General features: G+C 37.6%; 1 protein-coding gene across 2 annotated transcripts in view; it reads right to left on the reverse strand.

Moving 5' to 3' along the window:
* Nucleotides 1-25148, reverse strand: part of cpm (carboxypeptidase M) — a 54909-nt gene that overhangs the window by 12064 nt on the left and 17697 nt on the right. For both annotated transcript variants that reach the window (XM_079816446.1, XM_079816447.1), the window contains exons 3-4: nucleotides 19922-20019; nucleotides 2841-3010 (exon numbers count right to left, since the gene is read on the reverse strand). In XM_079816446.1, coding sequence (XP_079672572.1) covers nucleotides 2841-3010; nucleotides 19922-20019 — 268 coding nt within the window. The remainder of the gene's footprint in view (nucleotides 1-2840; nucleotides 3011-19921; nucleotides 20020-25148) is intronic.

Genomic DNA, 25148 nt, shown 5'->3' on the forward strand with positions numbered 1-25148 from the left:
GACGGATTGTATTCAAGGATGTGGCTTCTACGGTATTAGATGAGGTCTGGTGTGTCTCCAAAGTTTTGGGGCTTACTGAGCTGGACATATGGTTGACACTGGTCTCATGTAGCCTCTGTTTCAAAGCTTGCTTCACTGTCTACATTATGTAAAGGCAGTTACTTGTATAATGCCTCAATTTAGTCTGTGTGGCTAACATCATAATGCAAACTCACTGAAAATGAATAACACCGATATCTGTGTGCACTGTGGCCCAAGGGGTTTGCTGAAAATCTGTGAATAAAAAGATTTTACAAAAATGTCATTGTGTCAATTTTAGGTTGCGAATTGCAACCGTCCACCGCTCACCCCTCCCTTTCAAAGCACAAAGAGAAGCTACGGTGGCCGACACAGGACAAGGATGTCGTCTGAGACGACAGAGAGTAGCTAACGCTCTGTAGAGCAGTTTGTCCGTTTAGGGCTACTGTAGAAACATGACGGCACAAAATGGCGACTACACTGTACGGGACCCGCGGTGTATGTAGATAGAAATGGCTCATTCTAAGGTAATAAAAACAACAGTTCATTATGTTCTTTATGCACCACTGAAAACAGATATATATATATATTTATTATATTGCATTTCTGTCAACAGATCCTCATAAATACTACACACTGCACCTTTAAATATTAAACAATTTAACACATTCACCAAATTTAACGATTTAATCCTGCTATCTGAACAACAGAAATCATAACTGTGATTATTATAAGACTATTGTTTGTAAAGCGATATTTATGCAGTATACAATTAAGGTGAACACTTCTCTAATAATGAGAACAAACTACTGAATATCTTTATACCTTATTTTTAAAGATGGCAAAATGGGCTCTTAATAAAACTAATGCCAAAATATAACCACACTGTTCTCTCTAAACAACCGCCAGTAGCCAAAAGCAAATTGACATGAATGACATTAACTATTCATCTCTATTTGTCTTCCATGTTTGAGAGTGGCTAATTAAATTTGCTTTATTGCTAATCACACAGAGCAATTGTAGCTTGAGCTTCCACGGATACGATCCATCTACATCATCTAGTTTCTCTGAACAAAAAAGGACAACTTGAGGTGCTGACTTGTCTTTGATCGGTATCGTTGAAAATAGAAGACTTGTACAGCATTTTGTTGTCTGATCGGCACGGTCTGATCAAAAGCTGCATTGTTACATCCACAGGATGAACGAAACAGTGATCCAGATAGGGGATTTCATATCTTTTGATTACAGATTTGGCCATTTTTCCACTAGGGTAGATATTTGAAAGCGGGTCGTGGCAACAGACCAAGGAAGTTAATTTCCATTCCTTCAGGCTTATGACACCCATATTTCTCCGGCAAAACTATGTACCGCTGTTTGGGAGCCTGTGGGCCACATAGTTTGAGTTTCAGTCTGCTTGCTATAATGGATGTTTATCTTTGTGTGTGAGTAAGATCCCTCATGCCAGATAAGACGTGTGTTTTGAGCCTTTGTATCCAGCTTATCAGCAAAGCTTTGGATGATTTGTGGAAAAAGTGCTCTGTATCTCTAAACGTCTCATCTGAGGCATGACAGTTACATACTCGGACAACTTGGAAATAAACTGTTCTGAATTCCGTGCAAAAAAAAGAATTTCGCTTTTGAAAATAAATTGTTCAACTGGATTGTTTAAAGGGTCACTTCATGGGGAAAAATATTTTCCCTGCTTTTTCTGTTTTTAAATGAAACAGTGTAAACTTCTCCACTCGGTCCACTTAGATCATTATTTGAAACCATGTACACCCTCTCAACGCCAGGGACCGATGCCAGTGGAATGTCACCACGGACCAATCAGCTGTGAGCTCAAAGTTACACTTTACCAACAGTACAACAGTTCACCAACAGTTGGTTTGTTGTTGTTGTTTTTTTTACAGACTCCAGACTGCGACTTTTTTCCTGCCGGTGCCTCTGAATTTTGTTGGAGGTCTCACTGCTACCACTACTAATTTCCCTAAATGGTAAGCACTGCTGTTGCGTAGTAAAAACATCCAATGGCAAACATGCCAAGAGCAGAATGGAATTTTTTGCACCAAAACTATTCGTTTGACCTGCACCAATTATAATCTCGGTCCAAAAGACAGCTCAGAGCGAAAGTGTTTAGTCGCTGACTGGTGTTGATCACACAACCTCTAAACAGCGCTGCAAGATTCAGTGCGAAGCATTCAAGTTATCCAGAACAAACCACAAATTAGTTTAAAGCCACATGAAACTGCACTGACATTTTCACACTCGCACAGAAAACATTGTGCAACAACGATCTAGGCTTTTTCAACCACAAATCACCAACATTCACCATTGCTTTAAGGCCAATTTACACTGCCCCGACAAACTCAAGCTGCCACGGAAAAACACGAGATATTCCCCATTCCTTTTAACCAATAAAACTAAAACTGCAGATTTCAGACACGACTTTCTTCTCGTTTTATAGTTCATTTGAGGCCGTTTCTATGGCCACATATTGTAACGCGAGAGTTCATCCATGTAACGAATCTCTCCGCTCTCAGGAGGATTTCTTTCGCTAGCACAAAACTTAATGGATGGGACGCACGCTTATACGAATATCTCCTTGCTCTTTTTTCTATAATTTTCTTCTGGATTGTCCAGAAATTTTCACTACAAGGATAATTTACTAAGCACGCCCAGGGGTAACACACTGATCCAACAAACTTCGACAGACTTGTTTGTCTGTGTGGTGTGAATTGGACTTTACTAGTAATAGTAAGTATGGCGTTGTCACAAATGTGGGATACTCATATAGAATTTTATTATTTATCTCTCGCACTTACCGGCCCACTGTGTTCACGCAGTCCCGGGTAGATGACTCAAAACCGTCCGGGTTCATGGATGGCAGGATGTGCACACGGCTGCTGTTCAACATACTTGTCACCAGCGGATCACTCAGGTAAAGGCTGGTCAGATAATTGATCAACTGAATCAATAACACGCGCCCCACAGCCTGCACACAGAGAATCACAAATATAGTGTCAAAAGTAAAAAAGTTTCAACTTTTAACTTCAAAGACATTTGATTGAGATTATATTATATATATATATATATATATATATATATATATATATACATATATATATATATATATATAGGGCTGTCAATTTAAATCACACAGTTAAATTATCTTAGAAGTAGGGCCTGATCATCTATAATGGCTTAAGCACCTGTAATCCTGGTCGGCAGAGATTTTTTTTATTCAAACCCTAAAAGAGTTCAAGCTCTCATGAATCGCACAGTATAAAAATATGTACAAATCCCACTGCTGTATGACCATATGATACGCAAATTATGATTCTCGGCTGGATAAAGCAAACCAGTGTCTCGCTAGTAAAGTTTTGATGGATGAGATTTACAATCAAGGTAAAGACGATTGGGGTGATGTACTGGAGTCTTTTAAATTGATGTGCAAACAAACCGTATAGGTGCGCTCTCGACACACTGATCGCACATTGTATTCATGCACAGACACATTCACATTGTTTCCACACACGCACACACAAATTCAGGATAATGTTTTGATTTTTCCATGTGTATGTTGCTGTGTTTAGTAATTCTGTATGGATTTGTGTAGGTACATGCAGTCAGGTCAAGGCAGTTGGTTGGTATAATTTTTTTTTTGTACTTAAAAAAATAAAAAATAAATATATATATATATATATATATATATATATATATATATATATTATTTATTAATATACACTGAAAAAAAAGCAAAAAAAAGTACAAGAAACTGCACAGTAACAGCCAAACAAAGCAGATATGATATGTAGCTGTAGATGGGGCTACCCAGAGTGACAGAAACCAAGTAACTGACAAAATGTCTTATTTGCTTGCCATGGTTGCACCTACTTAGGGCAAACCTCAGATTAACATTGAAGTGATGGCTTTTATCTTGTCTCTTCATAACATCGTGGCCGGTTAGGGTACAGGAGTCAAAATGATCCACTATAACTGTCCAATTCAATTCACCACAACAAACTCATTTGTCTTCAATTATACAACCCCAATTTCTGAACAGTTGGGACATTTTATAAAATGCAATAAAATCAAGAATCAATGATTTGTCAATTCTCTGACAAAAGTATAAAGAACATTTTTTCCAAGTTTTCACTGATCAACTTAAGTGAATTTTGTAAATATAAACACATTTTGATTTTGATGGCTGTTACACACTCCAAAAAAGTTGGGACAGAGGCATGTTTACCACTGTGTCACATCACCTTTCCTTTTAATTACTAATTGTTGATGTTTTGCAAATTGAATTTTCTCCCATCTTGCCTGATATAACACATCTGCTCAACAATCAGTGGTCATCATTGTCTGATTCTCCTTTTCATGATGGGCCATACATTTTCAACAAGAGACAGATCTGGGCTGCAGGTATGGATGGTCCCTTGTGTCCTGGTGACTGAGAACTTAATGTCAGTTTTTCCCAAAAACAAGCTAATTTCCGCTGTGTTTTGGATCATCTGAGATGAGCTCGGGCCCAGAGAACTCAGCACCATCTCTGCATAGAAGTGATGTATAGCTTTCGTCCATGCGTAACATAGATTTGAGTTGCATATCTTGATGCAGCAGAAGTGTTAAGTGACAACGGTTTTCCAAAGAACTCCTGGGCCCATGTAGCTTTATTTAACCGGCATGACGGTTTCGCATGCATTGCCGTCTGAGGGCTTAAAGGTCACTAACATTCAACAGGTCTCCTGCCTTGCCCAACATGTACTGAGGTTTCTCTGGATTCCCTTAATCTTCCCACAATATTATGTATGGTAGATGGTGAAAGACATCAATATTTTGCAATCTTGCATTGAGAAATGTTTTTTTTTTATTATTGTTTGCCAATTCTGTCATGAAATTTGGCACAAAGTGATGAGCTATGACCCATCTTTGCTTGCAAAGACTGAGATGCTCCTTTTACACTCAATCACGATACCCTCACCTATTACCAGTTCACCTGCTAATTGTGGATGGTTTCAAAACAGTTTAACTAGGATATTCTGTAATCTTTTCACTTTCATTTTGCCTCTGTCCAAACTTTTTTTGGAGAGTGTTGGAGCCATCAAAATCAAAATGTGTTTATATTTACAAAATACAATTAAATCCTAAACTATGTAGGATTTTTGCAGTAAAATATCCAGAAACCACTAGGCCAGTGTTATATATTTTGTTCAGTTGAGTACTTAGAATATTCCAAATGTTTTCAACTATTTGTAAATCGTGAGAAAATTGCTATTTTAACCAAGGAACCGGGACGTGTGAGCTATGCGTTTGAGGGAGTCGCCTGTCGATTGCGTCATATCTGCGTCACCCTCGGTCTCCGGTTTTATTCAGTGAAACACTTTACTCTCACTGCATTGTGAACAAGTGTCATAGCAGCCGCCGAGCGAACGTCATAACTTCCTTTTCAACACACTCAGATATATCTAATACGATAAACAGAGTTGCGTTACCTCAAACTCATGACTGGAAAAGAGGAAGTGGCGCCGGCAACCGTGTCATAATAAAAGTCCCGCCAGCGACTATGCCATAATAACAGTCCCGCTCTTCAATCGCTCCTGCGGCCTTGCTCAGCTCCACAACACTCGGTCCTGCTCTGCTTCAGACTACAGTAATGTTAATAATCGCATCCATGAACATGATTTCTGCCCGAGTCCTATCCTGACTGTTTCCCACCGGCTGTGAGGTGAAGACCACATGTCCCGAGATTCTGCGCTCAAACGTGCCGTCATCAAACTACGCCTTTGTTTTGAACAGGCGACCTCTAGTGGACGGAAAAGTTACATAGTGTAGCTTTAATTTGGCCAGTGAAAACACTGGAAGGTAAATAAAGGTTAAAAACCCCACACAATTGGCAACAGTATTGGTATGCTTAAACAGAACTATGACAGATTCTTCAGCAGGAAATGAATTGCTTCATTCCTTGCAGGAAGAGATCACTGAATGGATTGTTGACACATCATTGTGTGCTTTGATGTGGTTGGAGGAGAGTTTGCGCTGCTATCATCTTACAGGAGCAGCTATACCAGAAACTACTCGCAGAACCTGATGCCCGAGATGCTCAAATAAGACAACATGCATCGAGACTACAGATAGATAGTATCAGTCTGGTGTGGATGTCTCTGTACATTTTCTGAGAAATGACAGCCTCTATTTGTCCTAAGGACAACCCATTTTCTAGGAAACTATATCCGAATGGTAGTTTAAAGTGCACCGTCATACACAGTGACACAGTGCGACCTGTGATTATGAAGCACGAGTTCAGACTAGTAGAGTTGTGGGTTAAACGGTCTGTCCTGGGGTGCTGTAGTCTGTGTCTAACAGTGGGTCACGGTGTGTACGTTTACACACAGTTATCTGTGACAGCTGAAACAGACCACAGCACACATCAGCTCATCGGTGTGATAACTCACCTTTCCAAAAGAGACATAAAACACCCATAAACAAATACAAAGCATGCATGTAATATAAATGTATAAAATTATAGATACAATATAAAACAGGGCTTAATATCCCAGAGAAGCACATTGAAAAAATTAGGAGAGCTTTGAGAGCAAATAAAAACATTTCGATATGTCCCTAAAGTAATCAAAATAAAATAATAAAAATATATTTTTTTCCCTTAAATAAAAGGGATACGAGACATTTACAAGCAAACTGATTTAATTTATTAAAATTCCAAAAAGCACACCAGCACGGTTTCTCAATACCAAGTAAGCAAACTTCGGACTTGCCAAGTTCCGGTAATTCTGCAAATGGAACAGTAGCGTTCTGGATAATGTCACTCAGCTCGTTCTGGCGTACTGGCTATGAATATTTTAGGCTACAATAAAACAAAATATGTTATGAAACACCACTCTGCCCCGTTTTGTTTTTAAAAATCATAAACATTAATAGCCACACAAATGTGGTTCAGGCAATTCATACATCGGTTATCTTCACTGCATGTAGGCCTATATTTATTACAAAACAAAATATAAAAAAACAACCTTGCCTCTTTTTGTTTACATTTTAAAGCTACACTGTGTGATATTTCCCCCCATCTAGCGGTGAAAAGGTATATGACCATCCAGTGAATTTTAGTTTCTGTTCCTCTCAATTCCGATTTCGTTTTAACTCCTACGGTGGCCGATTTAGTCCAAGTTTAACATGGCTTCCAGTTCGACCTCGTCCACATTCGACACGGTGCCTGTGGGATATTCTGTGCGCAGTGGGATGGTTGGAACTCAACTGGCCTAATTATTCGGCTAGAAAGAACTGCAGCTAATCCAGAGTGAACTTTGATGATAGTAATGTTTATTCAGTCATCCAATTGCAAGGCATAAACAGGTTTGCGTGGATTTGTACATAAATGTGGTTTCTGTGAGAGAACAAATAAGGACGGTAAATATACATGATAATGACATGACAGAAGATACACAGTTAAGAACTGTATAACTATACTTATAAGTTACATTTGTATAATGTAACCGTAAACCAGAGCTTATTGTACCATATATAGGCGCTAAATGCAGCTGCATTAAAAGGAGCGGAGCTGCCGCTGCTGCTGCTAACAAGCGGTGTCAGATTAAGTGTGTGCGCAGCTTTAGCACTGCAGTGCGCTCTGTATAACAATTGTTAATATGCCGATCAGACCTGATACATATTTCCATCAACATACATTACAAGCAAATATTTTCTATAAACGAATACATTGTTGATAACAAACAGACTGAATGATTATTCAAATAGGTGAGCATTACGCTATTGTATGTTGACACAAAAATACTTCTGAGGTGACATCAACTGATGACAACGCGATGACACACTCTGAAACACATCTACAATGACAATAACTATTATTACTTATGGAGTTATTAACGCACAGAAATACCACATAAGGAAAAACAGACTTTTGAGGAATAAACAAGCCAGGAAAACTCCGTATAACTCTGTTACTGGACGCTGCTGAGATGAAAACTCTCTGCGCTGCACCAGACAAGTCTGAACAAGTTGACGCGCACATGCGCGAGGCAGGGAATTTTGTACAGTGCCATCGAGTGTTAAAACGCGAAAGGCGAAGCTTGAATTTGCGGGTATGCCCCTCTTTGGCTAATGTACTTTCAAGATGGAGGGGCAACATGGCGACCTGCATTCAAACCCCTACCCGTATGTATTTTAAATGGCATATTATAAACTTACGAGAATAATTTATTACTTGAAAGAAGTAAATATACATTAATGAGCACATATATTTTTGAAAGACCTAAGTGTTTTTAGCTAAGAATAAACTAAAAAAGTTACACAGTGTGGCTTTAAAAAATATTAAACATATTAATATGTGGTTCAGGCAAAATGAGCATATGTAGGCTACTCTGATTATCTTCACTGAAATAAAATTAAATATGACATAAAACACAACCCTGTCTCTTTTTGTTAAATGTCAGTTTTAATAATCAATAATAGCCAAAAAGCATAAGTAAAATGTATAATTAAAAGAATAAGAAATAAAGCAAACAATTCAGTCAAATACACAAAGTCAGTGCTCTAGTAGCCTAAATATATAAAGTTATGAAACTTGTCTTTGCCCTTTGCCAGGGAACAAATTATAGAGACCAAAAATCACCCGTTAGATATACACAAGACGAATTACATCTCATGTTTAACCACTACAGAGACATCAGAGCCAGCGGCAAAGGAAAGGCTGCTCTCAGCGGGGTACATAAGCGTTGATCGGCCCGTGGTCGACTGGATCTCACAACTCTGAAAACGGCAGATCAAATTTTCAAATAGGTGCTCTCTTTATAAATAAACCACAGGTTTCAGCTTTAAACAACTACATTACCTGAAAAACTCTTAAAACTACATTTCATGACACAATAACAGTAGTATATTTAAATTACGCGGGTTTTCTCCACCACTATTGACGCTTGCCAGTTGGTGCGAGATGCATTCTGGGATACCTGTCTGTCTCAAGTCTGCACAAGTCACCTCTCAATGCATCCACGATAAAAGGACACATCCGGGGAACTGCACTTGGCTAAATGTGAACTTTGAATTGGAACAGTACTTGGGCAGCGACTGATGACATTTCACAAGTCCACAAGAACACAAGTACAGACAAGAATGCATATTGAGAAACGGCCCAGGATTTTAAAGATTTTTTAAAATAATTTTCTCCTGGTGTTTTTCAGAGTCAGTAGGAAGGTCTCTGTAGTGTTTCATGTTATTGGAACAGTGACATTAATTGTCTATCGCCTGTAAACTGTCTTAAGGACTGCTCCAAAGGTGCATGTGCAATCATTGTTTTTGGTTAATTGAACAAGCATAAAAAATTGTTTAAACCCTTTCTAATAAAGAAAGCTTTTTTGGAAAATGACAAAAATATCTTTAACATACAGTATCCTGAATACATACAGTTTCTTTCTTTGCTGAGTTTATAAACTAAACTAAAGAGATAAAATATACAATCATGTAAATGTTTTTATAAATGGTTGCATTCTGTTTATCGTCATATGATAAGAAAAGGCTTACTGCTGTGCCTAATGGGACTTTTATAAACTATTCAACTGTATCAGTGTATACATTTTGAGAGATATCAAAATGATTTAAATCATTTGAGGACTTGGTGTTTTTTTCCTGTTCCTTCGTCAGACATTTGGCATTTCAAGTCCATACAACACACAACCACTGGTTCCAAAAGACCTCTGAGCAAATTCTGTAAAAACAGAGAGCTCAAAACGTCCACTGATGATGATATATTGAGCCCTTTAGTTCTCCCTGTCCCCATCAGCACTTACTCACTGACTCATCTCAAAACAAACACATCTGCTCCAGTGGCAATTGTACTGCAGTAAAGTCTGGTTTCACGGTTCATTGACACATATTAAAGTCCCTGAACATTGTACGTCATGTTTACATAACTGAAAATTGCTTTATTTAGTGGTTATATGTTAATATGTGTCATTAGATATCTCTGTTAAAACGTTCTGTGATGTGGTTGAAACTTTATTGATGTGGTTTGGTTTTTACATAGTGTCCATCTATTGTGGGTGAAAAATGTAAAAACACAACAAGATCCAAGAACTGTGTACCGTTTCCCCTTCAAAAGACAAACACAAATGGCACACCCTCAGTCCCTTCAGCGCCTCAGACATGATCACAGAGTCCAATGCCTGACAAACACGATGTTCTTCATACGGCGCCCTGATGCACACACAAAAACACCTCTAGATCGACTCCCAAAACATTTCAGCATGTGTGTGAGGGCACAGACAGATCCCTCACACCTGTGGGGTGATACATTTGAGGCCAAGCTTACACTTGTTGGTGAAACAAAACACCTGTGAGAGAAGAAATGGAAGACGGTTTAATAATTTAAGGAGGATTTATCACACCCACACAGGATTTTGCTGACATACTAAACAGCTGTGATCTTATCTGGCTGTAGATTCCTGAAACCTATCCTTTTGTGCTATTCAATTTTTTGTTAATATGAAAAGACAAATAGTTTCAGCTCTTTACATTCCTTTAAGGGTCATTCATAGTCAATTCAACCAGAGGTCCCTGGCTAAAAAAGTATTTATTTTCTGGTGAAAAACATACATAAGTAATCCAATATTATTTTTACATATAGATTGGCATGTCTATTAGTTAAATCTATCCACTTTAGTCATTTCTGTTGCATTATATGCCAATAGTGACATTTCATAAACGGAAAAAAGCACTTGTGCTTCCCCCCCGAAGTTTACATGCCTCTTACTCAAGCAGTATTAAAGATATATATAAATATTCTTTTCGATTCTTAAACTTTTTTTTTATTATGTTGAATAATTTTCGGTGTCTGAGACTCAAGAAGTATTAAAGGCATCTAAATATGATTGCACATTATGGCTAACTTTGAGTGGATTACTCAATAAATATTAATTCATGACATTTTGGCTTTCAACACTATTTATGTTTGTCTTTCTTCAGAAAAAATAATAATAATTTGAGCTGGGGAAGCTTCAGAAATTTGGTTGATTTAACAAGGAATTACCCTTAAGACTTTTTAACTCATTTAAGATTATGCTTATGAGGATACATGCAAAAAATTGACACAATTTTGTGTGTTTTTCCAAGTCAAATGCAATAAATCGCAAAAGAGGACTGTCTGAGAACCCGCTTTCTGATCGGGTGTGTGTTCACAGAAAGACGCTTCACAGACAGAGAACGCCAGTACCGAATATTTATTTTGCATCATATTTTGGATTGAGTTAACCTCTTGCCTCTCAGGACATCACAAAACTGCTTGGATATTATAAGTAAAACTGCTGCACTGTTTTGAAAAATAAACTTTGGAGGCGGGCTTATTAGTTTGTGAGAATCTAATGTACGATCGTATACAGTTTTAAAACATAAATGGTACTCAGATTACAATTTCTTGAAGAACGATGATGGAGAGCAGATAGTTCAGGAGAAATATGACAAAAAAAAAATGGACAATATATCAATTTCATGGATTTAATATTTTAAATGCGTTATTTTAATGCGTGTTGGCACTCCCGAAACCCACAAATCAAAACATTACTATTGCATCTATAACTTAAAACGGACACCGTAGATTGACAATAAACCCTTAGAACTTTAAAATGATGTATACCGGTAATCACTATATAGTAAAAGTATAGCATGGTAAACAAATTGACCTCAAGCCCAAGGTGTGTCTTAAATGGTTTATTTAATCGGTTATCGGGAGGTACTGCCCGACTTAGTTATTGTTAAGATCCTTTATCGGTCATCCTCTATAATTGGCATATATAAAACTGTACAGCACATCAGTTGCAGACAAACTTGTTCAAATGAAAAGATTATATGCAATGCTCAAATAAATACAAATCTAAGCAGACATGATTATCGGCCAATGCCAATTTCAAAATTTTATCTAAAGTAATCTACATTACATATCACTTGCATTCAAAAGAAGACTTAAAACAGAAAAGCAATTAATAAAATGAACACTTTTGTCTTAATTTTTTCTTCATTGTAAAAACAAAAACTGTGATTGGTCATTTACATGTTGGACAGATTGTCTTTTCATGTCTAAGTAGGCAGTTCTTGACCAGACTTAAACTAGACTTTATGCTGAATACTGTTGGTCAAAAATCGGGCTTTATAAAACTTTGTAAGAAAACATTAACTTCACTGACAAACCTGAATGAAATAACTAAACCAGGAGAGAATATTTATGGATCTATTTCTGATTACCGAGGCACATGGGCTGCTTGTTTAAGTTGGCATGTAGACAACAAGAGATTTGTCCTAGATAAACACAGGAACATTATACCCACAGCTTCTTGTCAAGACTCAAACTCTGACTTGTCACAACCTTAATACATTTTTTTTTTTACAATAAATAAGATTATGCTACTGTTTGTAGAACATTTTGAGGGTCAAATCAAGAGTAAGAGTGAGAGAGAGTGTGAGAGTGAGAGTGAGAGAGAGAGAGAGAGAGAGAGAGAGAACGAAAAAAGGGAGCCACTGTTAAAACCCCCAGTAGGACTAAGATCAGTCTGTATATTCACAATCGTGCTTTCATGCAGTGCAGCTTGTGCAGGCGGTGAGTCCGGTCTGGCCGGAGCAGCGTGCAGCAGAATAATTTAAGATCGAAGTAAAACCAGAGCTGGAAAAAGACAAGTCAGTCACACTGCACTGAGGCCGAAGGTCATTTGACTGTTACACTCATTAGACTTCAGCTTCCCACGAATTCCTCTCACTGTTGGTTACTTAATGTGATCACTGTTTGGATGCAATTTAAAAAAAATATATATATATATGGTTTTTATTTAGATGATGAAACGGATGAAAAGTCCAATAGACTTTTAAAAGGGGCCTAACCCATAGAGACCAGAATATCATAGAAACTTAAGGCCAAAGTATACTTCACTAATATACGTGTACGTGAGGGTCAGCGAACAGCGAAGAGTATGCATGTACTGAACGTGCACCATTTAATATTTTTGCAGTATTTACATGGGTTGTAACTCGTGGCGAGAGATTGCTCAAAACTGCGTATGCGTCGAACTCCTGTGTACGCGTACGAGTCAAAATAAGTATACTTTGCAAGGCTGGGCATTCGACTGTGCGTAAAAACAAGGTATACTTTCGGATTTAGGCTGTATCTGGAATCACGTCCAATACCTTCACTTTCTATTCTCTAAATTAGTCTACTAATAGTAGTGTGCTTGAAGTTGTGAATGAAAACCAGTGAGTGCGAATCTGGTCATTGAGTATGTTTATATCAAGCAGTAACCTCCCCCAGTTTCTCTTGAAGCCAATACGGAAGTGACTTAAACTGCAATTCAACAACTGGCCGCTAGAGACAGGCTCCAAAAGGGAGCAGAATCTCATTAAGCCCCATGTTAAAATGCCTGGTAAAAATTGTGGTTTCGGTCTATACATCTTATTTTTCCCTTTATGACAACTGTTAGGGGGGTGATTTTTTTTTTATAACTCATTTGTTTACATTATATAAAGCCTTAAAGGGATAGTTCACCCAAAAATGAAAATTAGCCCATAATTTACTCACCCTCAAGTCATCCTAGGTGTATATGACATTCTTCTTTCAGACGAATACAATCTGAGTTATGTTACAAAAGTCCAGGCTAATCAAAGCATTAAAGGGGTCATAGAATGGTACATGCACTTTTACAAGTTGATTATACGGAAATGTGTGTTGGCAGTGCCTGTACACAACCATCCTATAATGATAAAAATACATCCAGTGTTTTTTTTTAATCTCCTTATATATTTTCCCCTGTCTCAAATCGAGCCGTCTGACCGTGTGACGTTACACGGTGTACGCCCCTCCTAAGATTGTTGATTGACAGCAGCGTTTCAACACAGACCCGCCCTGAGCGAGCTGTCATCATAGTCCGCCATTGTTAATACTCTGGAGCAGAATGGCGTCTAAGCGATTGTGGTGTTGTGTTGTTGGGTGTAATAACGAACACAGCAGTCATTTTGATGTTCCTAAATCCGAACTGCTGAAGACCCAGTGGCTGCTGAGTTTTGTTTTAGAAGGGAATATTCCCCCCGATCAACGTCAATGTTTGCGCAATCATTTCTCAGCAGACTGCTTTATAAACGAGCGTCAGTATAAAGCAGGTTTTGCTAATAAGCTGCTCTTGAAAAAGGATCGTGTTCCTGCTGCACCTCAGGGAGATGTGAGTGTAACGTTTTATTAACCTTTATATTAATCTTTGCAAATCGCTTGCACGCTTCACGATGAATGAGGCTAAAGTTTACAGGGTAAATTACATTACGGCATGCTTTCTGTGTATGATGTTCTCAATATAATTCATAATCCCACGTTTATAATGAACAACGCGTTATGTTTGTTATTACAAACTGTGTACTCGGGTGATAAAGTTAACGTGGTAACACTACACTAAGCTTACTTTTGTACATGGTTTATAACGGTGTCTGTTACTGATTAAGAAGTAATGTAAAAAAAAAAATCTTATAACATAACATCAATCTGTCAATGAACTAACACATCAGGAAACACATAGCAACTACGCTACTCTGCCAGTACAAAGATAGATCAAAGTGACATGATGTTAACCAACCATTCAGAAACGTTCGTCATCTGTTCCTGGTCCGACTCCGGTTCAAAATGATAAGGTTGCTCAGATGTGTCCTCAGAGACTCCCGTTGCCATTATTTCTCGAAAAAATACCCTCAAATGTTGTCAAGGCAACACTCCACGTGTGTTGTGGTGTTGTGTCGTGCCGAACCGAACGCCCCACGGAGCAGAGGGGGCGGGGTGAGCAAAGCTCATTATCATTTAAAGTCACATACACTGAAATGAGTTGCTGAAAACTGAGCTGGTTTTGACCAGGTAAAATGAGTGTTTTCTTACAATACTAATGAGAATTTTTAATTAAAGTATATTACAAACTTTTAATTTAGACACTAAAGAATCATATTAACTTGTACAAAAATGTCATTCTATGACCCCTTTAACATTGGATTCATAGTTGCTCTGTTTTTGAAGTCCATAAAAAGTGCATCTGCCCGTCAAATAACTGCTCCACACAGCTCTGGGGTGTTAATAAAGGCCTTCTGAAGCGAATCGATGCGTTTATGTAAGAAAAATATCCATATTTAAAACTTTATGAAGTAAACTTTCGGCCGACGCCTTCCCTGTTCAATTTATGGAAAAATTGTTGAAAGTTCCCCTGCCGATCGAAAGACTAACACGACCAGGTCCACTCGCCATGACGTCACGTACGCATCTTGAGTTTCACTGTCAACATTCAACACTTTTCCAAGGAAATCCATCGGCTGGAACTTTACTTGATAAAGTTTTAAATATGAATATTTTTCTTACACAAACGCGCCGATTCACTTCAGAAGGCCTTTATTAACACCCCGGAGCTGTGTGGAGCACGTTATTTAACGGACAGATGCACTTTTTATGGACTTCAAAAACAGAGCAACTATGAATCCAATTCTAATGCTTGGATTAGCCTGGACTTTTGTAATATAACTCAGATTTTATTCGTCTGAAAGAAGAATGTCATATACACCTAGGATGACTTGAGGGTGAGTAAATTATGGGCTAATTTTCATTTTTGGGTGAACTATCTCTTTAAATTTCTGCATAATTAAGGGTGTGAACACTTTGAGTGACAGGGGGATTGCCGTTTGTCTGCTGTCTGTTAGCCATCACGTCACCTCAGCTCCACCCATGTCCCACCTCTTTGCCCATTTTCTGTTATCCGGGAGTGACGCGGCCAGCTCGACCCTACTTTACGATTCAAAACTGCTCTTGTTAATCCTATGGGTGACGTCACAGACACCACATCCATATTTTATTTACAGTCTATGGTTTATATGCACACCACTACCCTGAAAACTAGTTGAAAACCTGAAAGTTTTACCAGTTTACATCCAAATCAATAACCCAGCAAACCAAGAAACAAGAGTTTACAGGTTGCGAAGTCAATGTATGACCACTTCCCCTTCAACTGAAGAGTTTAGTTCAACAGTAAGAGTCGGAGTGTACAACATATTTTCTCCTTTCAGTGAAACATTCACTCTGGTTGGATGCACTTAAGTAAACTGAAAGAACGCAGGTTAAAGTGTTTACATGCCCGGAAAAATAAGGGTAATGGGCAGATATTGATTGATGTATTTTTAAGCCACTTATGACCTTACGCCAATCAAGGAAAATGGTTAAACACGTTTAAATACTGTAACATGTACTGTCAGTAAGCAATAAACCAGCACACTCTAGAACACCTTACCAACAGCATAGCTACGCTAGTTAGTGTACAACCACCAACAGCCAATCATGAAACATGAGCAGAACAAACTAATTCAAATCGTTTGTAAAACCATTTGCCTTTAATGCACTCCAGGTCACTTTGGGTAAAAGTGTCTGCCGAATGCATAAAGAAACATTTCCCAATAAACACACAAACTGATAAACCTACAACCTTGATGCTGCCAAAGCTATGCTCTTTAATTGAGCTTCATGAACAAACAAGGAATTGTTGCAATAAATTAAACACAGATGATTCAGACAGATTCATTCTGTTTGTTTCATAAATGATGCCTGAAGTAATGCAATTATTTACTTTTATTCTGAGTAATGCATTAATGTAATGCATAATTCCCCTCTCTTCTCCTCTTTCATCCCTCCGTAATCCATACGAGCCCTGTCTGTGTTTACAGTCTGTACACTCTCTTTAGCTAGATGTTTGAACGAGACTTTTTGCTATTCAGGTTTACACAAAAGGATCATGTTCAGTCTTATGGGGTCATTAAGAGACTCGGACCATCATAGGAGCACTTTAAAAAGTGTATCAGAGTTCTGGCACACCTTTCCGTGAGATGATTCACGGATGCTGGCTTATGTGACTAATTTGAGTAATGTTTACATGTTTACAGTTTTTTGAAATGCACCTCCCATCCTGGATGTTCAAATAGCTTCCTTGCATTTGCGTGATTTGGACAGTGGTCCACTTCAAACATCAGACAGGATGTTGTCTCATTAGGTGACACCATGGTGCTGCAGCTGCCGTCAGACAAGTAAAGCTTTGACTGGCTACATTTTAAAGGTCATTAGACAAATGTACAGTAGCTATGGATATACATGAAATCTTTTAAAGGGGAATGGTGTTATTTTTGAACAAAAAAGAAAAACTAAGAAAACTCGATGAATACTGCAGCATGACAAATGATGTTTCGACGATGATCACACAGTGGTTTTTAATGTGTTATGGTATTCTAGGTGGTTGGAAAGATTTGCCGCTTGCAATCGGGGGAGGAGTTGAAAAACGGAAGCCGCCAATTCAGACACTTTCTGCTTCTTGCGGTTGCGCTGTGTTTGATTACTTCATTACAGATTAAGTGGATTGGATGAAATATGTCAAATACAAGATGTTTTTATGTAGCAACAGTAGCACTTCATTCAGTACTTTATGTGCTGCGTTATGTACATTGCACATATGTGCAAGAACTTAAATTCTAAATCCAAATTTATTTAAATATTAGTGCTGTCAATTAAAAAAAAAAAACCTAATTAAATCGCACAACCTTTTCTGAGTTTTTCATATTGTAATAATTTTAGTTATTCTCCAAATTAATGCAGAAACAACTTGAAGACAGTATATTTTAAATATTTGTTGTAATGGCATCTTTTATGAATGAAGTCCAGTATCACTGATACTAATACTGCTACTTTTTTTAAACATTAATATTTAGATATTAAACATTACAGTATGACTGAAAGATATCAATTTCAAAATGTATTAGACTTTAAAAATATATATTTTTAAATATTCACATTTAAGTGAAATTAAAACAATCTTCACATAAAACCATTATGATGAATGTCATATTTACCTGTGGCCTTTCAACCTGTCTATTATAAGATAGAATAAAGTTATGAAACACTTTACAGTCTTAACTGCACAAATTATAAATTAAATATAGATTAATCCTTATTAAAAGATAGAATTTTCTGTAACCGTTGTTCTTTGATTAACATTAATGACAGAATCACAGCAACTGGTTTATTAGGCTGCTTTTGCTATAATTGTGTTATTGTTTGTTCAAGCGCGAAAAATAACTCAATTCTGGCCCGTCTGTGTGCACGATACTGGTGCACGTCTTTCTGTGCGTTGTGTGTGTGTGTTTGTGTGACATAGACAGGACATTCACAGACGTTCACGTTCGTCTTGTCGCGCTTGAATGGTTTAAAAGCATTTGCATGAATAAGAGCGTGATCATACAATGTAACGCTAGCCAAAAGATGACAGAATAAATGGATGCTGCATTAATTGAGTTAAATATTTGTAACGCGTTAAACTGAAAAAATTTAAATCACATGCATTAACGCGCTAATTTTGACAGCACTAAATAAAGCAGGGTCTATATATTTTGTATCATTTTGATTTTTATAAACATGACTCAATATAACATTAATATTATATGAAAAGAGTTTTTACCGTTTTAAAAACTTAGTGAGCATTAGCAGAACTAAAGGTGTCAGAACAAACACGAAACACGCATGATCGTTGTCATCATTAAACAGCTGTGTCGTCATCAGAGCTTGTGCAGCTGTTCTGGAGAAACTGCGCAGAATGTGCCAGCCGACTGCTCTGGAATCGCTCTCATAGTATTTTAAGGGCATACGTCACAGTCACATAGCATCAGCGCAGTCTCACTCTCAAGTATGACTTTCTAACCAGAATGAACTGCAGGTCAGGCACTGATTGGTCTGAGCAGTGCCTAATGAAACATACCTCTAGTATTAGAAAGCTACATATTAGTCCTGCCACCAGTCAGCTGTGTGTTCAGATAATCTGGTAGTTCTGCCTCAAACTCAATTGGTTGAGCGCAAATTTATCCTTAGACAAAGAGACATGAATGAGTATGTGGGGAGAAAATGAGAGATTCTTACTGCATTCCAGTGACTTATTCATGGTATATGTCCATCACATAGGAAGATTAGACCACAATACTGCAGTGTCTGTTGTATTTTCCATATCCACAGTGGTAAAGAAAAATAAACTAATCTGGGAGAACAGAACACAACAGACTGAAACGAGCTCTTGTCACAGATATTCTTGTGATACCAGTGTCACATTAAAATGTCAAGATGTACATCATTTTCCTGATGGATAAAAACAGAGCATGATGGAAAATGTATGCTTATTCAGTCAAACTGATGGATAGGATTAATTGAATCGGCGTTCCCCAAACCAGAAGTGCCACCCATAATTTAAAATGCTGTACAATCGTTCGGAAAAGGTGGATAGTTCCTCCTAAATTTAACTGGGATAGAGTCAAGTTTGCTTGTTTTTAAATAATAAAAAAAAAGCTTTCCCAGCTTTGCCTATTTGGTTTAGTCTTCTCACAAAGACAGGAAGTACTGAAATCACAATAGTTCTGAGTGGGCATGGGGGCGGAGTACATTGGTGAAAAGATCCCCCCCTATCCAGCCCACCTTGGATTTTTTTTTCCCCCAGTGAGGGTCACAGTCCACTGCTCCTCACTGGCGTCCCGGCCGGTTCCTCGGACTGTAATGCTTTTGTGCACAGACCGTTTTTCCCACACACCCCTTACCAAATACGCCCCTTCAGACCAGCACTGGCCCCTTCTTGCCCAAACAAGAAAAGAGGGAAAAAAAAAAAACTAAACAAACGCAGAGCTGGATCTATTTAAAGAAGCCTCCAATTCCTAATTTAGCCCCATCTAAAGAAAACAGACATGCAAGACTGGGGTTCTTTAGAAGCGGTTCAGTAATATTGAACTGCTTACAATGCAAGACCTGGTTAAAATGTACCTATGTTCTCCAATATATAACAAAGGAACAACGCTGCATTACCTCGTTTCCGTGCATGTTTCCCACATATTTGAATTCCGGGATGCCTGTTCTGTGTTCTCTGGGATGTTGACCCAGTATTAAGACCCAAAGTTCCCTTCCTAGAAAGACAAAACGTAATGTTAATCGACTGCAAACAAATGTTTCAATTAGTGAATCAGTGCATTTGCAACTGAATTAAGTACTGTGGATCTTTTGCCGGTCACATGATAAACGTCTCACAGTTTTTTGAGTTGACCAGATACTCAAATAATGTTTTTGCACAGTTTGGGCAGGCACCTGGCAACCCAATCCTGTGTAATCTTACGTCTAGCTCTTTTTCACTCTATTTGTCGGTCTCTGTCTCTCAGAGGACTACTGAATATGGAGATCTCACATTCACTGAGCAAGTTTAAGCATGCTTGCTTCAAAATAAACTAAAAGAAAGAAATCTTCAAGATGAGCTTGAAAAGAGAAATGTAGTCATCCGAACCATGAATACAAAAAGATTATATAACTTTTCTATTTTAATATGTTTTAAAATTAAATGTATTCGTGTGATGGCATAGCTGAACTTAAATCCTGCAATTGAGATGCAAGATCCAAGTAGCTAATTCAATTCAATTCACATTTATTTGTGTAGCACTTTCCCACAATACATATAATTTCAAAGCAGTTGTACAGAAAATACATGTATCTACAATACCATTTAGAGTTAAATCTGTTATCAGGTTATCCAAGTAATGCATTTCAGAAATGTATATATACAAATCACACACTTAGCTAACAACTTGTAATAATTACTTCAATGAGTTCATTGTTTCAATCTAAAATTAATACAAGTTGTTTACATAATGATTCATATATAGAAAATGCAGCATTGGTGCATATTGAGCAAAACATGTTTTATGAATAGCCTATGAATAGAAATGTTAAACGACTAGCAGTAGCCTAAAATTCAGGGATGCAAACATCGCAACTAAAGACATTTTTAGCATATTAGACATAATTAAGAATGAATTTGTGCATATTGTGAATGAATTTGATGAACTTGATTACACTTTCCCGACAGCCTTTCAGTAAATTTACTTGTAATGCATAGATAGACCTACACTACAACAGGTAAAATATCTGTCTTTGAACCAAAACAGCTAGGCCGTCTTGTCTTGACATTAATGTATTGCATATTTACATGTACGAGTAATCATTTGAAGAGTATTGTATGTTTGATACACAGCGAAAATAGCCTGCATTTGACTGAAATAACAAAATCGGCAGAAAGAGGACTATGTGGAAAGTTTACATTGTTGTCAGGGCATGGGACACCACATATGATGTTGGTTTTAATAGGATTTTCCCAATAAATAGGCAAGAATAAACCTGGTGTCCTCCATGATTCATGTTCATTCCGACAACAAAACACTTGAATGCAACAAGCTCGTAATCAAGCGTGGGAATTAGTAAATTTCCGATAGCACGTGGAGGCAGCATTAGTCTATTTATAAAAATAAAAATATTTTACCTTTTTGACAAGAAACCGCTACAACCTTTTGTATATTGATACAGTACATGCATTGCTGGTCGGTGCTCAAACTCTAAATCAGGGGTGTCCAAACTTGGTCTTGGAGGGCCGTTGTCCGGCAGAGTTCAGCTCCAACTTGCCTCAACACACCTGCTGAAAGTTTCTAGTAAGCCTAGAAAGACCTTGATTAGCTGGTTCAGCTGTGTTTCATTAGGGTTGGAGCTAAACTCTGCAGGAGAGTGGGTCTCCAGGATCAGGATTGGACACCCCTGCTTTAAATGGATAGTTTACCCGAGTGAAAATTCTGTTATTTATTGTAATTTAAATATAAAAAATTCATCATTCCAAACACAAATGCTACTCTTCACAGATGTGTGTTTACTTTTCTTCCCTGACACAGACAAAAGATAAAAAGACTTACATGATTTTAAATCTATTTTGTGCTTGGAACTTCCACACCAGTCAGTAGGTCAACCTGAGAGGACGCTTTCAATAGTGCACCTTTACAAAGTTCATGGGGGCCATCCGGGACATCCCCAGGCACCAAAGGTATGGGTTCTATTGTGGCCTCCTAACTAATCTCTGGTGTGTGTGGTCCATGTAAAGCTTTCTGAGGTGTGGACCTTAAGATACTTGAAGCCTTTCACTCTCACTACGGGGCCTCTCTCCAAGTCCACAATAGTTTCTTTAGTCTTGTTGACACTGTTAGAAAGAGTGTCAGGTTCTCTACCTCTAACAGATTAGCTACTTTTACACTAAAGTCTTGTAATAATACTGGATTAACTTTTCAGTCACCACTAAAATGCCATTAAATGTAGAATAATTGTAGTAGGATACCAACAAATGGGGGGGGGGGGGGGGGGGGGGGTATGTAGGCTAAATAAAATGACTAATAATGGTGGAATACAATGCATTTGGAATGCGCAATTAGTTTTGTTCATGAGGTCTCACAGTCTATGAAATTTACTTGTAAATCTATAATGGTGTCAAACTCTGACTGGGTCAAACTCTTTGAAAGCAGACTTCTTGCAGTACGCCAGAGCATCGTAACCTTGTACGTGCTCGAACGTGCATGCTGATATTATGGCTTTGTTCACACATACCATCGATAGAGAACTTTAACACCTTGTTTTGGCATTGCCAGCACTGATTTGAGGACATTTTGACAGCGAGTCCTGTTCACACACAACCTCCAAACAGGGGGAAATTTTTTTTTCACATTTACAGCCAAGTCTCCATGTCATCTGCAAAATTGATGGTCTTCTGGTCCAATATGCTCCAATATACTGTAATAAAATCAGCCCTGTTATTAACACACCTGGACTCCCAAAGCAATAAAAGAGTAGGAGTGTTTTTTTTTTTGTGTGAGATTAAAATTTGACTTCGTAAAGTCTGCATGCTATGAAATTTCACCCCATTTATTTTCTAAATGCAAGTTATAGATCTTCCTGTGAACAATTAATCTGTTCATGTGTTTCATTTTTTCAAAATGTCATAACTGGACCTTCCGGTGAAAATGACAGATGATGTATGCAGGACTTCTTCAATCATTTATTCTGCTTTAACCTCACCCTCACCCCTATTTATCTGCCTCCACTTTTGAGAGCAATGTCCACATCTGAAAATCCAATCAACAACCAAAGCATAGAACAACCAAGTTAAAGGTGTGCAGCATGACTATATAAGATGATGAAAGATTAAAATGTCTCCATAATCGGCCTTTACAGACAGACCATTAGTGTTGTAATACAGTGCAAATTCTATCAGTTGCTGTTTTTTTTTATTGTATTATTATTATGGTTTTTAATTTTCTATAGTGGCTACACCACTAAGTTTATTATTTGCATGCGTTTTACAACCTTGTCAAACTTCTGATATACAGTTTTCTGAGTGCACATGCCTAAAGCACATTAGTTCCCTATTTGTAAATGACTGTACTGTTCAGAAACAAAACAACTTTTATTTTATTTTATTTAACTTTTTATTTAACTCAACTATTGTTTAAAAATGACTGTATGGCTTGCTTATGAAAGTCTGAGAAAACTTGCATAACGCCAAGTTGTCTGGTGGAAAACAAAGAGGACACTTTTTCGCAGACGACGTCACACAGAGCGAATCAAATGAAAATAGCCTTAATTTATATGCATTTCCCTTCTCCTTTTTTCTCATATCCCACTCAACTTCATGCTGAGAGATCACCCAAAATCTGTGTAATTTGGATGTAGGTTCTCACTGTTCAATATTATATGTGTTTGATATCATTAGAAATGTCTCAGTGCGACTGGTACAACAATCTCGTCCCCACAGAAGTATACAAGAAGTTAATAAGAGTTTTAAGAGCTTTGAGATATTTTGCATATTATGATGGGTGTGGCTTTTGGAGCCATTTGGTCTCTTCTTTCAATTCAGGCAAATGGGAACTTGATCCAATTTAAATTCCCTTTGTTATCATGCATTTCCATTTGAAAGAGGTTACGGTCTGGTCTGAGTTACTTAAAGCGAGGTAGTAGTGAGTTCGGGGCGCAATACTTTAATAAGACTGGCCCGTAACACGTGAATGCTCTGTGTTACGCAATATTCAGAAAGTCAGGAAATCTTTCAGTCTTTAGGCTATTTTGGAATATTTTGTGTTATGTACGAATTATCTTTGAATTGATTATGTAATTGGCATTATACATTTACCTGGCTGTTAATAAAATTGTTACATTTTGACCTATTCTGATTAACTCTGGAATGATTAATTATTAGCCTTCAATTGCAGCTCGTTACCTTCCTTGGAACAAGATTTTAGCGACCTTACACTTAAAATGAACCCAAAATATGTTGGAAAATAACGTTTATTCAAACGTTTAATAAATTAACATTAAGTTTAATGAATAGTAATTAAACAATAAACATTTATTAAATTGCTTATTAATAAATGTTCACCTTTTGATGATTATTGTTTCCTCTAGTAATTGTGTCTGATTTTCAATTTCCAACCTATTTTGGGTTAATTTTAAGCCAGCCATATAGTAATTTTTAAACAATAGTTGAGTTAAATAAAACTACCTAGCAGGTTGGGCAAACATTTAACCCAACCGCTGGGTTTGTCCATTTTCAACCCAACTTGGGTTGTTTTTAACACAGCATTTTTAAGAGTGTAGTCTTGGTTTATCTTATCGTGATAAGACATATTTTTGCCATAACAGCCACCTCTAGAACAAAGTAAATTTTTTATTTTCGATAATCTGTTACACTCGGAAGTAGTTAGGATAAGAAAATATCTGTGGCTACTTCCATTTCATTGCAACTTCAACAGAGGCTACAAAGAGTCAACCACCCTTTTACACAAATCACAAGAGCCGATACATGCCACTTCCTCCATTTAACAATGTTTTTTTCCCCCATTTCCTACCAGAACTGAAATCCAATTACTGCTATTTATCAAACATGACAAAATTGATGTGCAGCATTATGAATGCTTAAAGGATTTCTGTAGTGTAATCTTGATTAAGCCAACAATGTTGCCAAATGACAACTGGCATTTGTCTGGGTTGATAATCACCCTACAAGCGCTTTAGCTAATTAGGCCCAACTAATCAAGCATATGAAACATAATATTACATCAGTGATAATCATAGTCTGCCTCCACCCCCCGTTCTTACCCTGGTGGGCAACTGTAACACTGATTAGGCCGAGACAGGGCAATCGACAAACAAGGACGGTCTTCCAAGCTAAGCAGCTGGT

This window comes from Gobio gobio (assembly GCF_949357685.1).
Source record: "Gobio gobio genome assembly, chromosome: 5".
Taxonomy (NCBI): domain Eukaryota; kingdom Metazoa; phylum Chordata; class Actinopteri; order Cypriniformes; family Gobionidae; genus Gobio; species Gobio gobio.